At 38.6% G+C, this 15,319-nt stretch overlaps 1 protein-coding gene across 4 annotated transcripts in view; it reads left to right on the top strand.

Moving 5' to 3' along the window:
• LOC125453233 (radixin) overlaps positions 1 to 11,271 on the top strand; it is a 65,564-nt gene extending 54,293 nt beyond the window's left edge. For all 4 annotated transcript variants that reach the window (XM_048532544.2, XM_048532545.2, XM_048532546.2 and 1 more), the window contains 3 exons: positions 2,440 to 2,532; positions 2,746 to 2,988; positions 8,315 to 11,271. In XM_048532544.2, the coding sequence (XP_048388501.1) occupies positions 2,440 to 2,532; positions 2,746 to 2,988; positions 8,315 to 8,479 (501 nt within the window). In that variant the 3' untranslated portion in view covers positions 8,480 to 11,271. The remainder of the gene's footprint in view (positions 1 to 2,439; positions 2,533 to 2,745; positions 2,989 to 8,314) is intronic.
• The last annotated feature ends 4,048 nt before the right edge of the window (positions 11,272 to 15,319 follow it).

Genomic DNA, 15,319 nt, shown 5'->3' with positions numbered 1-15,319 from the left:
TCTTTAAAAAAAAACAGTCTTTAATCGACCTGCTTGGACACATTTATCCATGACACTGGTGGGGGTCTTTGGAGATTAAGTTTTTTTTGTTGTCTTTTGAGGATGCTGTACATCGTGTGGCACTACCATGTTAAATAAGATAGACTCTGAACAGATCTAGCAACTGCAGACTGGGTGTCATGACATGTGAGCCATCAGCAGAATCTCACTCCCAACAATTATTATAACTTCACACCTGGCATATCCCATAGCCTTCACCTTGCGATCAAGCCAATGGATCAGCGCTGGTTCATTGAGGAACAGTACCAGACATGTCTAAACCTGAGATGTCAAACCGCATAAGCAGTAAGTTATGGGCAGAGCTAAATCATACCACACGACAGTTCAGATTTAAGGTTTGGTCCTACCACAGCTGTGAACGGTGATGGATGATTTAACAATCACTGGACCTGGAGGTTTCAGATTTCTCCATTCTGAAAAATGGGGAAAGGCAAGGCTGAAGTATTTGCAGCAATCCTTCAATAATCCCAGCATCACATGTCATTGCAGCCATTTTTTCACTCATGATGACCTTTATAACATGTTAAGAAACTGTCCAAGGCACTAGATACTGCCAAGGCTATGAGACCTGACCACGTTCCAGCAATTGTATTAAAGATGTGCTCCAGAACTTGCTCCCCTACCAAGCTATTTTAGTACAGCTATAACAGTGGCATCTACCCAGATATGTCCTGTTTAAACACAGCAGAACAAATCCAACCTATTCTATTTTGGCCTCATCTGTCTTATCAAGTGATAACATAGCAAGAATAGTGTTAGTAAGCAGCACTTGCTTTTAATAACCTGGTCAATGATGCTCGCTTTGTATTCTGTCAAGAACATTCATATCCTGACTTCATTACAGCCTTGGTTCAAACGTGGACAGAAGAGCAGAATTCCAGAGGTGGGTTAGGAGAGTCAGCCCTTGATGTCAAGGCTGCATTTGACTTTGGCTCCTTGGTGTCACATGTTAAAACTTGTCAGGAGTCCTTGGGGAAAGCTGTTTCCATTGGAGTCATACCCAGTGCATAGAAAATGACTAGTTGCTGGGGGTCACTCATTTCCAGTCCAGAGTATCTCTGCAGAAGTTCCTCAGGATAGTGTCTGCTATAGTCCCACCTTCAGGTGTTTCATTTAGTGATATACCCTCCTCCATAAAGTCATTGGTGAGAATGCTTGCTAATGCCTTTTTTGTGACCTGCCAAGCAGCCAGTATACAAATGCAGCAAGACCCTAGACAATATCCACCCAAATCTAGATAAAGTATCAGTCGCACTACAGAAGTGGTGAGAAATGACCATCTCCAACAAAACAGAATCCAACCATTTGGCCCTTGACATTCAATGGTGGTGCCATAGCCTAATTTCCGCTTCTCTTCTTCCCTCTTTCTCTCTTTCCCCCCCCCCCCCCCCCCCCCCATCAACATATTCAGGTTACAGTTGACCAAAATCTGCACTAGACTAGTCACACAAATACATTGGCTACAAGAACAAGTTGGAGGCTAGGATTTCTGCAGCAGGTAACCCCAAGCCTGACTCCCTGGAGTCATTCCGCCGGCTACAAGACACCAGTCAGGAGTGTGATTGGAATGCTCCTGTCTTGCTTGAATGAATGCAGTTCCAAGCAGTATTTACAATGTACAAAATGCACTGCAGAAGTTCACTAAGACTGTTTACAGTATATTCCAAATTCATAACCACAACTCTTTCGAAGGACAACAGATATGTGGCTGTCCCACCAATTGCAAGCTCCCCTCCAAGCCACTCAAAATATCCTGACTTGAAATCTATATTGCTATTCCTTCAGTGTTGCTGTATCAAAATCCTAGAGTCCCTTTTTTTAATGGCACTGTCTGTGTAGCCAAAACCCCACCACTGCAGGTCAAGAAGGCAGCTCACTAGCACCTTCTCAACTACAGATAGAAATGTGCAACAAATGCTGGTCCAGCCTGTAATGTCCATGTTCCATTGAATAAAATAAAATTTGAATCTGCAGTCTATCCTTTTAAATGTTTAAAGCTTTTCTGTTTATCTAGTCCAAGCATGCTCTAACATGCAAGTCCAAATCAACTTTTAGAATGAAGGTTTGTATCAGATAAGCAACTTTTTAAATCCATGCTACTGGTATTTTTTTCTTTTTTGGGTGCTATATCCTTTTGCCTGCTTTTCTTGTCTCGAGTTCCTTCTGATCTACATTTTTTGAAGCATGACCAACTGATGAAGGAAACTTTGGTTAATTTGTCAAGTATGATTTGGCTTTTTCAAGCCATTTCTAAATGTTTGAGATAGAGGTTGTTTGCTATTCAATTTTCTACAGAATATACTTGGATGTTAACTCTGAGCAAACCTATTGTTGTCGAATTGTGCGCTATTCACTTTAATTTAAGATGTTCCTTTTTAGGCTGCTGAACTTGCTGAATTTACAGCCAAAATTGCACTTCTGGAGGATGCCAAGAGGAAGAAGGAAGCAGAGGCTACTGAATGGCAGCAGAAAGTAAGTAATTCAGCTCTGATTACTGTTTTATTGTGTTTGAAATGCATGAATTATCCAAAACAACTTGGAACACAGACTATTGATCTGAAGTAGTGCTGCATCTAAAGTTTAGTGAACTTTATCAAAGGGCCTCTGATCACTATTGTTAATTCAGGTGGGATTTGTGAATTGACTGGAGTTTATAAATGGTGAAAGTTTTTTTCTCTTAACGAGGCTGTAACAGCTCAGGAGGACTTAGAAAAAACTAAGGAGGAATTGAAAATTGTGATGACGGCTCCACCACTGCCACCACCACCAGTTATTCCACAAGCTGAGAATGAGCATGATGATGAGCAAGATGAGAACAATGCTGAAGCCAGTGCTGAACTGCTATCTGAAGGAATAGCAAACCATCGCAGTGAGGAGGAACGCATTACTGAAACACAAAAGAATGAGCGTGTAAAGAAACAACTGCAGGTGAGCTGATTAGCTGGTAGACTTCTAATTTGATTTATTGTAGTCACATGTATGTAAAGTGAAGTTGTTTTTTTGTTTTACAAGCAGTACAGGCAGATCATAGGGCTCTTACAGCGGGACATACAAGGTTATTGGCTGCACAGGAAGTACACAAACCAAGATTGATGTTTGAAATTTAGGTCTAGTCAACTGTTTAACAGCAGGGAAGAAGCTGTTCTTGAACCTATTGGTGCAGGTTCAACTTTCTGAATCTTGTGCATGACATGTCTGCTTCAAATTTGCAATCCTCAGACTGGAAAAGGCAAGCCACAAATAAGCCTGTTCAGTTCACAGGAATGCCTGTAATGGTGTAAGATTTAAGAAGCATCAATCAAAATAGTATTGTCCTGAACTCTAATAGAATTAATCATTTTTGTGTTAAGTTTACAATTTCATTTTTCCATTTTGATTTTTTAATTAAAATTGTACCTTCATTTTGATTTTAACAGTTTTTAGGAAAGCTCATCACCAAAAGACTGCAACGTACTTTGGCTGTGTATTCCACTCAAAAGCAGCCCAACTGGATTTGTAAATCAGCAAGAACTTTTTTACATAGGCTTAAAGTGCTCTTGTGTCATTGAGAAAATACAGCTGCTGCAATTTTTGAGCTTTGTGCAGTGTGGGAGATTATAGAGAGACTAGTGCTGAGACCACAATTACTTAGAATATTAGTGACTTGGATGAGAAATGTGTATGTACTGTAGCCAAGTTTGCAGATATCATGTAGGTGGGAAGGCAAGTGGTGAGGATGACTCAGTCTGCAGCGTGGTATAGGCAGATTAAGTAAATGGACAAAAGCTTTGCAGATGGAGTTATAACGTGGGGAAGTGTTAGGTAATGCAATTTATCAGAAAGAGTAGAGGAACTGAATATTTAAATTTAGAGACTGCAGAAGACTACAGAACAAGAATTTGAGTTGCCTGTAAATCTCCAAGCCAGTCTGTCAAGGTCAGTGGGTAATAAAGGCAAACTTTATTTCAAAGGGAATGGAATATGTAGTTTTTGCTAAAACTACACACGATACTAGTACGGTTGTGGTCTGACAATTTTTTTTGTCCCTTTTTATGGAAGGAAAGTTAGACAAGGCTGACTCCAGATATGCAGGGGAGTGCTTTGGAAAGGTTGAGTAGATTGTGCCTGTATTACTGGAATGACGAAGAATGAGATGTGAAACATGCAGGATTCTAAAGGATTTGACAGGGTAGATGTGGAAAGGTTATTTTCCCCTTGTGGGAGAGTGGGACCAGATGAGGAAGAATTTCTTAGTGAATTTATGGATTCTTTACTGTAGAGTTGTTGAGGCTGAGTCATGAAGTATTTTTTAAGATGGTGGTAGGCTTTTAATCTGTAAGGGAATCAAGGGTCATGGTGGAAGAGGGGTTGGTGGTGTGAGAGGCAAGGAAGTGGAGTTGGGGATTATCAGATCCGTATAATCTCAGTGGAACAGACTGACCTACTTCTGCTCCAGTCTTAGTTGTTGTTTGCCTGAAACTAGCTTTACAGGGATAGCGTGCTTCCTTGCATTTAGTGAAGGGATTTGTTTCTAGCTACAATTTTTTTCTTAGTGTTTGTATGCTGCATATTAATACTTGTTTTGCATTTCAGCATGTCAATTTTTGGAAACTTTTTAAAAGCTGGACACTTGTTACTTTTAGCCCCGTTAAATACCAGCAGCCAATCCCATGCATACTAGAACATCACGCGTTCTGTGGATTGAGTATCCTGCTTTGCTTTCACTCAGTTATCTCGTGCCATCACTGCCTGTCTTCACCTATCCCTCCTCTTTTCTCACCTCCACTTTTAATCTCTGCATTTTAACCCATTACAATTGCAACCTTCTGTCCAGTTCTGATGAAAGGTCACTTATCTGAAATTTTATTTCTATTTCTTCACCTACAGATGCTGCCTGACCTCCCTGAAAGCTTGCAGCACTCTTGTATTTATTTAGTTTCCGGTCTGCAGTGTTTGCATTTGTTCTTTCCTTCTATTTGGCTTACCAAAGATTACATTAGCAATTCCTTCTGACATGTCTTTCTGGGAAGAATGGGCCTATTTCCACTTGGGAGCCTGAGAGAAATTTTTTTGTTGCAATATCTGGGTCCATTCTTGTATAGACTGAAGTGAGCCTTAGTTAATGCACTGGACATTCACACTATTGGGAGTCCAGTGAGAGAGAAGTGAAACCTGGCCAGCAGTTCTTATAAATTGAACTTACTACCATGGCAACTGATGTGCTGATGGAAAGAATTCCAATGTGTTTATGCTTTTGAAGGGACAATATTAGCTGATCTGTAGAAGATTCTGCCCCCTTGGAATTCTACATGTCTGTTTTTTTGGGTTGAAATCTAATAGCCTTCCTGTTGAAACTATTTTGTCTTTATTTTAGACAAGAAACCCTTTGTTGAAATAATGGTGTTCTTTAAAGTGTTAAAGATAGACTCTCTCTTTTTGGTCAGTTTCATGACATAGCATTCTTGTTTCTGAAAGAAGATCCCTGGACGAAAAATTGCATCACTTCATAAGCCAACATTTTTTTTTTTGTGTGTGTGTGACTGCTGTGTAGAACAGTGAATGTTTCGGTTGATTGCTCATGACAAGACTGCCATAAGTTTGCTTTTTGTGCATCTTTTTGGTATTTTGAAAGCTGGGTTACCTACCTTCCAGATGGTGTGTTCTTTTCATTCTCTTTACAAGTTCTCAGCTGACAATTGTTTCTTTAGAGCTCCCAGGAGAGGTTTTTATTTAATGTCCTGTGCCAGACATAGTGTATTCTCAAAATCTCTGGTGCTGAAATTGCCATTGTCTTTTTACTTCCAGACTTGATTTTCTAGTGTCCATCTCAACCCCACACTATAAAACTCATCCTGGAACAGTTGCTATCCCCAAAGTCTCTAATGCAATTATCGTATCTATCTGTACCAAGTGCCACTGACTAGTTCTCCTGTGTCTGTTCATCAATTTTCCATCTACATTTTGAGTTTTGACTATACCCTTGTTTTTTGCATCCTCCCTGAAAGCCATGTGCCTTTCACACTCTGCCTCTCTCTGCCCTGTTATTCATGAATATTTGACCAGCACTTGTATTCTTCTCATCTCACCACCTTGCTACTGTAGGTATTTTAAAATTCATCTTTTGGACATCTCCCTCTTTAATCCCTGGTTAGACTTTATTGTAGATTTAAGTGCTGAACAAATGTTTTTTTAAATGTTCAACACTGGTTTCTACTTTTGTAGACTGGTCTGATTAGGTTAGGTTACATTTCATTTTTACCTTAATATGCTTGAATTAAGTGTTATCTAAAAGACAAGGCTCCATCCTTAAGTGCACCCTATTGGCATAATTATAATGGTCTAAAAGATTTTTAATAACTTTGAAAACAGTCACTCTTCCAGTAACTGATTTTCTAAGTGGCATTTCCTGCTGTGGATTTGCTCTGAACACAAAGAATCATATAAAAGGAGACCATTCAGACCACATACTTGTGTTATTTCTGTGAGCTACCCATTTAGTCTCCCTCCCCTGTTCTTTCCCCTTTAGTCCTACAGCTTTTTTCCACTAGAGTATTACCACATTCTAAACAATGTGGGGGATATCCTTTTTTAAGGAGCAAATTTTAAAATGGTCTAATGATGTGAAGTATTTTGTTTCGTGTTTTCTTTATATGAATATAAATGACTCTTAAAGTTGAATCTCATTCTTTTGGGTACTATGTATTGTCCATAGGATATTGGAAGAAAAATAGGCCAATCGACCCACTGAGTTAGCTCCACCATTCAGTGCAATCGTGCATGATTGGATAAATCTTGTCTCCATGTTACTAATGGAGGAATCCCTTATTGGGATTAATGGAGGATTTCCTTACTGATTTAAATCTCAAGTCTTAAATATATTTAATGGCCTAGCCCTTCTGGGGCCAAGAATTCCAGAAACACTATTCTCAAGAAATTTCTCCTGATTTGTCTTCAGTGGGTGAGCCTTCATCCTGAGATGATGCTCTCTTGCCCCAGACTCCTCCCTCAAGGGAAGACATCCCCTCATCCTCTAACCTGTCAAGCCCCCTAAGAATTGCTTATGTTTCAGTGACATCACAACTCGTTCTGAATTGAGTACAGGCTTCAGCTAGTTGTTAAGACAGTCCCTCCTAGTGAACCTTCTTTGGACTGCCTTTAATACTGCCATACCTTTCCTTCTGAATGAGGGAAACAACTGTTTCACTGTATTCCAGGTACAGTCTAACTGCCTTGTTTTTTTTTAGTAACACCTCCCCAATATTTATCCTCAATTCTCTCTCAAAATAATGTCCACCATTCCATTTTTATTCCCATATACCTGCTGAACTTCAGGATAATTCCTGATCAATCTGTTCAGGAATGTTATGAAACCCCTCTTGGAGCAGATGGGACTTCAATATGTGCCTCTTGGACCAGAAATGCATAATCTCCCACTTCCCCATATGTTCCATCTGCCAAATTTTTGCCCACTCAACCTGGTTTGTGCACTGTCTATAAACTGTCTTTCTCACTGCTTACCTCCTCGCCTATTATCTGCAAATTGATAGTATTTGCATTTCCCTCCTCCAAGGCATCACATTGTAAATCATTTTTGCCCCACTGCTGATCCTAGTGATACTCTACTAGTTACCGGTTGCAAACCTGGAAATGCACCCCTTATCCCAGCTCTGGTTGACTAAAGACAACATCGATCCGTGATGTACTATAGCAATAGTTAGCTCTTAAGACTTTATATGCTGTATCTTTCTTAAACGTTTGGATTTCTAAAAGATATAGTGAATCTACTGGTTCCCTGATCAGAATTCTAATTATTGTCAAGCATGATTTCTGTTTCATGAAGCTGTGCTTACTCTGATTTATATAAATGTAGTTTTTAATGCTATGCCATTGTCTTTTTAGTATAGACTCTAATATGTTCAACTAACGAGCCTATAGTTTTTGTCTCCATCTCTTAATTGTAATATTTTGTATAATTTGTAGAGATATGTAAGTTGGCTAGTAAGACTGTCTGGTTATGAATAGTTCCTCTATAGATTTCAAAGCACACTTGAAGATCATTAGAGGTGGGCAATGCTATTGAGACTTGGTGGATGTTTATAGCAGAATTTTTGATTGCAAACACTCCAAAGAAGAGTTCTTCGGTTAATTTTTGTACACCCTTTAAAGCTTCAGAACTTTTTGTTTACAATTGCTGTTTTCTGCTAACTTAAAACATTTAGATGCAAGTTGTAAAGTTTCTTATTGAATGACTGCTTAATCCATGTTTATTTAATAGGCACTCAGTTCTGAATTGGCCCATGCCCGTGATGAGACGAAGAAAACTGTAAATGATGTCATCCATGCTGAAAATGTTAAGGCAGGCCGTGACAAATATAAAACCCTCCGACAGATACGGCAAGGCAACACAAAACAGCGAATTGATGAGTTTGAAGCTATGTGAAAAGTGCAGTTACTTTATATTATGTTCTTTAAACAGCTGAACCAACAGCAGAGGAACAAACAGCACTGTACTGCTGATAAGAGTAGTGTTTCATCTTGCCAAAGTATTGTATCAGCTATACCTGAGTTAGATGTAAATTTGTAAGGCAGTTGGTAAATGCCCTTTAAGCATTTAATAGAACAATTAATAGGACTTGGTTGGAACTAGTCAGGAAATACTGATTTATTTTTCCCCCAATAATAGACATGTTTAATTTCAGTGAAATGCATGTCTGAAGTCTGCCTTGGTTTCTGTAGCTTGCCATTAGAGGTGTATAAAATTTAATATGGAACAGTTGGTACGTCTGAGGGCTTGAGCAAACTGCCTTAAGATGATGGGAGGGCTGTAAAATTTATCTAAATTTCAGTAACTGAGATTTGACATTAACTGAATATTGTGTTGTATTAGATTGAGCATCTTTCTGAAGGTTGGTGTTTCGTGTCCTGTCATCATAGATGGTTTTCTTTGCCTACCTGTTCACAAAGACTTGCTCAACAGATAGTCGTCCTGTTGGAAGCTCGGACCAGCTATTTGCTCAAGGCACAGCAAGCAATGCGTTGGCATAAGATTTCTGTGTCTGTATTGACCAAACTGAAATGCAACATATTAGCGAACAAATTTTCATGTCGGGCCTTTCTGGCAGGGGAGCATATGAAAACATCAGTCCCAAGGAGGGGACAGTATACTACCTCAATATTATACACATGATGAATGGCCAGTTAAACACCCTCTTTAAATTTTCTGCAAGATATTGTAATTTTTAATCTTGCACTTTGCTTCTTTGTCACGCTCCTTTCCCTAAAACTGAATTAATGTTGCAATACTTGTATGTGTTGATCAGACTACTCAATGTTTTACATGCAAAATGGCACAGGAGGCTTTTGTATTCCATGTAATATTTCTGCTGGTACCCAGGTGGTGGGCGTTTCGCTCTGCTTGCAGGAGAATGGGTAAATGTATGTGCACATTTCAGGTGAATGATGCTTCGAGGTAATAAGTTCACTTGTACTTGATGCAAGTTTAAGCGGCAAATTACAGTAGGAAGAACACTGCATGTTGTTTGACAATTGGCTGTCTGTTAAACTTGCCACATTTCTTGAACTAAACCAAGCATTTGATCAGTAGTCATTTACTGTAATTTAGATTTGGTGCTCTTGCTTCCTCTGTACTTGGTTCAGCTAAATTTCCATTGGTATTATGCACTCATAAATCAGCATTTATTATCTGTAATGGTTTATTGCAATGCCATTTATAGTTGAGCATTTAACATGCATCGTAGGCTAAAGATAATGGGCAATTCTATTGCGCTTTTGTGGCTGTTATTGCAGATTAAGTTTTGACTTATGTCATGAATAAACATCTAGTTTCTGGTAATTGCAGGTGATATTTCTGTTTTTATTGTATGCTGAGGGACAACTGGCGATTCTTGAAGACTGGTTCCGAATGTTGTGTACATCAAACATTAAGTATTTCTAATTGCAGTGGAAGAGCACACTGTTTTGGTGCATCAAGAACATTCGCTGAGGCATGTCAATATTTTATCATGTTCATGCACTTTGCAAGTTGAAATACTATCCTTCCAATGGACATTTTTCCTGAAATGTGTACACTGATGTTGCATCTGTGTATTGGTATCAGTGTTGGATAATACAACTACTTGTATTTGCAATTCAATGGCTATGTGAGTTAGTTTGAGAATGTTCAACTATTAAGCTGTATGGCTAATAATGCAACCATTAGCAGTATACAACATTAATATAAAATGCATTAGTTTGTTTCTTCCAAAATTAACTTTACAAATGCTTTACCCTGGCCCCACATACTGTGTTCAACAATGAGCGTAACTATTTTGAACAACAATGATTGGTTCACTATTTTTCAAAAAAAGTAAAAGCAGTTCTAGTGCACACATTCGGTAAATTTATGCTTTCTTGTTCAAGGATTATTTAAGTGGCAAGGTGATAGCGAACTTGAGTGATTTGTAAGCTATTAACCTATTGAGGTATGAAGCAATGCTTGTCTACTGGGAACTCGACTCTGGTATTGTGTAGCATTCTGAAATACATGACTTCTTTTATTTTTAGCAGAGAACATAGATGTTCCAATCCCACCTAAACATAGTGCAGTAATACAATTTTTAAAAATTGTGGAAACCTGCTAACATCTTCATTATGATCCAACCTGTTCTCAGGATTAACTTTTTTGGCTATTCTGTTTGAAAATGCTGGTTCACCACCTGAAACTATCTGGGAATGTACCTTCTCAATATTTCTATTCCAGTGCATGGAGTCTAAATGGAATATATCTCCGCTTAACATGCATATTTAAGCTGTTCTGGGATAAATTGTGGATCTGCATTCATAGGTTTATGTGAAATACTTGGGCTTCCTAGCAAAACAATTGCATTGTGTAGCTTCTAGTTTTCATTTGCAGCAGAAATCCTTTTTGTTGTAAAGATTTGAACAGTACTTGGTATTGTGATCACTTTTTCATTACTAATAGGAGAACCATCCTAATAAAAATCAAAGTTGAAATCATATGAAACCAGACTGTGTAAGATAGTGAAAATGTTCTCCTCTTCATTCTTCAGATTTGTTTTAACATATCCAGCTTCTGAATTTGGTTTGGATTTGCTATCTTGACTTGGGAGCCCCTCCACTTAAATTAACCAATTCTGACCTCTGCTGGAGAATAGGAAGAAGTGAAGTAAGAATGTAATTTTATGGTTGATTTAATAAACAAGTATTTGAGAACTCTTTTGTTGACTTAAATTAGAATTATTCTGGCAGTTCCTGAGACAGTTGTCAGCTGATGATTGTGTAAGTTATTAAAATGTATTTGTTTAGGTACTATTGGGACCCTCCCAGTACTACTATGTTGGATAAACCTACTGATCAACTTGTAAAATGTGAACAATAATGCCTTTTTAACATGACACCTACTGTGCATACTTCTGATTTCAAGCTAGGAAAGACCACATTGTTGCATTACATGATCCTGGTTTTAATTACAAATGTGATTACAGACAAGTAATGTCATGTGGCTCATTTTGCATCACTTTAAAGTGATGCTAAATTCTTTTCAGTAAGACATAGATCTTGGGTAAATCTCTCTCCCTAACCAAGGCAGTGGGAAGAATTCACTTCACGAGTTTGAACCAGTTTTGGCCTACAGTTGTAAGTCATACTGGGTTTCTAGATCTACTTTTTTTACATAGCATTTACCATGTTGTGCACCTGTTGACTTTCTGCTCTAATGCCAATTCCATATTTTTAAAATGCTTGTTAGATAATGGATTGTCTTGCTTTTGTTTACACTAACTGCATTTTCAACTTTATTTTGCCACAGACAGGGACTGGCCAGTCAGGGAAACAAATGTAACATTTCCATGTTCACTGATACATTGGGTGGGACTACAAACTGAGCTCTGGTGGTTGTGGTGGGTGACGGGCTGGGGTTAAGGGAGGAGGAACAGTGCAAGGTGGAATCCAGATAATTCAAAAGTTGAGACTGAGCAAACACATCATTAGATGCAATACAGCACCTAAAGGTGAAGTTATAAATTTTGTATGTAAGCCAAAGGATGACTATTAAATTGGGAACTGTGGATTTCTGTCTCTGTACACCAGTCAATTAAAGTAGACAGGCAGGTGCAATAAACAAATTGGATGTTGGCCTTAATTGTGACAGAATTTGCCATCAGAAATCAGGTTGTCTTGGTACAGTCATACAGGGCCTTGAGACCACACCTGGAACATTGCATCGAGCTTTTGGTCTCCCTAAGAGGATATATTTGCCAAAGTGCAGCAGAGATTCACTAGGCTGATAGCATGGATGGCAGGACTTGCTGAGGTAAGATTAGCAAATACAGGCCCAGTTAAACCACAGGTCAGAAGGATGGAAGGACATCAGATTGAAACCTACAGAATTCAACAAGCCTGGACAGACCAGATGCAGGGAGGATGTTTTCTCTAGATGGGGAGTCTAGAACCAGGGGATAGTGTGATCTCTGGATTTGAGGTATGCTATTTAGTGCAGAGAAGGCCCTTCTCTCTTCTCCTCCTCTTCCCCCCCCCCCCCCCCCAGCTTAAATGGTAGTCAACCAGTAAAATTCTCTACCACAAATTTTTTTGCATGTTAAAGGCATTAAGGATATGGGGATAAAATAGGATTGTGACATCAAGAGGATGAATGACAAAGTAGGGCTGAATGGCATTCTCCTGCTCCTAATGTCAGTGATCTGAGTACTAAAGATGTAATCTAACCAGATGACATTTCTCTTGCCCCCCCCCCCCCAATTAGTTCCTCACTTTTTTGTTTTAAGCTGTATGGTACAGCATTTACTTTTGCTTTGCAGTGATTTGAGCTATTTTCCTATGCCCTCTCTATGTACAGAAGACTTATTCAACCTCCTCAGCTCTGTAAGACAACACATTTTATTAATGGTGTTTATTTTCCTCAGCCTGTTAACTAACTACTACTTTTCTAACTTACTACTTTAAATGCTCCTCCACTTGTTTATTTGACCACTTTTGCATCTGATTCTGGCTTTAAAAACTTAATTGTCCCTAAATTATAGGCAAGTGTGGGGTACTGTTACTCAATTCTTCATCCAACTAAACCATACACCCATGCATAATTTTGTAATCTATTTAGCCAGTCTCAAATCTCCCTTTTTTTATTCTTGTTATTTGCTTAAACATTTTCTGTGAATACATGATTCGTGTCATTGGTCTACATTTGAGCCTGCTTGTTTTTGTTGATACTCTTACTACTGATTTATACGATGTCTGAGGCCTGTTACCAGTGTTGAGCCACAAGGACAAGTGCTGGGTCCACTACTCTTTGTCCTAACTTTATATAATTTGTATGTGAATATAAGAACAACATTGCACATGACACCCATATTTGTGTAGTGAACAAAGATGATTTCTCAGTTTAACCAAATCTTGGCCCATCTGATCCATGAGTGGCAGATGGAGTTTAATTTGGATAAATGTGAAATGTTGCATTTTGGTGAGGCAAACCCAGAGACCTAAAGTGTGCAGGTGCATAAATTCTTGAAAGTAGAGTTGTATGTAGACAGGAAGGTGAAAGACTTCTGATCATACCATTTGAGCATAGGAATTGGGATGTTGTGTTGCAGTTGTACAGGAGTCTGGGGAGGCCATTTTTGGAATACTGTGTGCAATTCAGCCATTCTTCAATAGGCAGGATTTTTACTTGAGTGGGTGCATAAAAGATCCTCGGTGAGGCTGAGGGGTTACCTGTAGAGCTTAAACAATATCGCCCCACCTATTTTTAACTTATTCAGATGTTATTACACAGCTGGAGCAGACTGGACTTTAACTTGGGTCTTCTGGTGGTGTTTATAGTACCCCCTGTAAGCTGTGGCTTGTTCTAAATTTTAGCAACTCCTTATGGTATTAAAGCCCTACAGGGAAAAGCTCATGGAACATTAAAAGAATGTCAAAGAAAATGTTAGTTAAAACACTACTGCTGTGCCACCCTGTAATTTAGTGTAATAGCATTAAACATGATAAGGTACGTTACACTGTCTAGGCATCTAAGAATTGAGAACTTCACTTAGCAGCAAGGAGTGAAATACAGACTTTGACCTTTCACTGACCAAGTAACTGAGCAACATCTAATGGAATTCCATCAGCCTCCATATTTAGCACTTCTGTGCCACAATTTTTATATAATGGATAGAGCCAGTACTTGGTCTTCTGGAAAGCAATACATAACATGGCTGTAGACCACTGAGGTTCTCTGAGACTGAATCATTAAGATCTTGCACTGAACTGGCAATGAAGCAACATTTGGTTCTTCACTTGTAAGATAAAATTTGTTGTAGTAGTATAGATCAGTAGTTTGCTTGTGTGACTGTCCAGTACAATGTCAGTCATTTGTGACTAAATAGAATGACACTTGAGAATAAAAAGCTAGTCCTAGTGACAGGCCATATCTAGCATGTATAAAGGCTCTTGATGAGGAATAAGCAGTAAAGCTTGAAGAAGCCACTTCCAATAATGTAGTGCTTTGCTGGTGTAAATGGTCTGGACTATGTATTGTAAATTAGCTAAGCTCACTAGGTCCGGTTTAGACAGTTAAAGATCAAACATTTCAGCTAAGCTCATTCTTTTATTTTGGGGAAAAAAATGGTGCAACTGGTCAAGAAAAACTAGTGCATGAGGTTTAATTAAACACTTTTTAAATTCAATTTTGCAACTAAATAGATCTAAGTGTAAACAAGAAAACTTGTTTAATAAAGTCTCTGTGGCATTGTTGTAGTCTAAAATGCTGGGCACAAAAACACAATTATACAGCAGTACAGCTCTAAGCCTCTGGTCTACAATCCTTCATGAAATTCACTAGCCAGAGATCCTAAACTAGTCTGCATAAAGACAAAGTTAACTGTTTCACGTTACTACTTTGAACAAAAAGTAACTAATGCATTTAGCTGATTCCCTTGATCTGAATTTTAATGTTCAAAGATGTTAATGCTAAAACAATGACTGCAGCCCTGTCTGACTCTGCATAATGTTCCTTGATGAAGGGAAAAGCATACCTGAGAAATGCTCACCAGAAGGTGTTACTAGCAGTGCAAGTAAGTGGGAATCAGTGGCTGTGGTTTGAGTTAAGCTTAAAATACTTTGGTTTTATTTTAACTAAACTGGCTCTAGCAAATAATTGCTCCCTTTTGACCCCCCCTTGCCCTATGAGAAGTTAATCTATTCACACAGCTTATACTTTAACAATTTATTGATTTGGTTGACAACTTTTTTTGAAACAGCCAAG

Source organism: Stegostoma tigrinum, chromosome 6, assembly GCF_030684315.1.
Source record: "Stegostoma tigrinum isolate sSteTig4 chromosome 6, sSteTig4.hap1, whole genome shotgun sequence".
NCBI classification, from domain to species: domain Eukaryota; kingdom Metazoa; phylum Chordata; class Chondrichthyes; order Orectolobiformes; family Stegostomatidae; genus Stegostoma; species Stegostoma tigrinum.
Note: the sequence above shows the minus strand (reverse complement) of the source record. Positions and strands in the feature narration are given on the sequence as shown.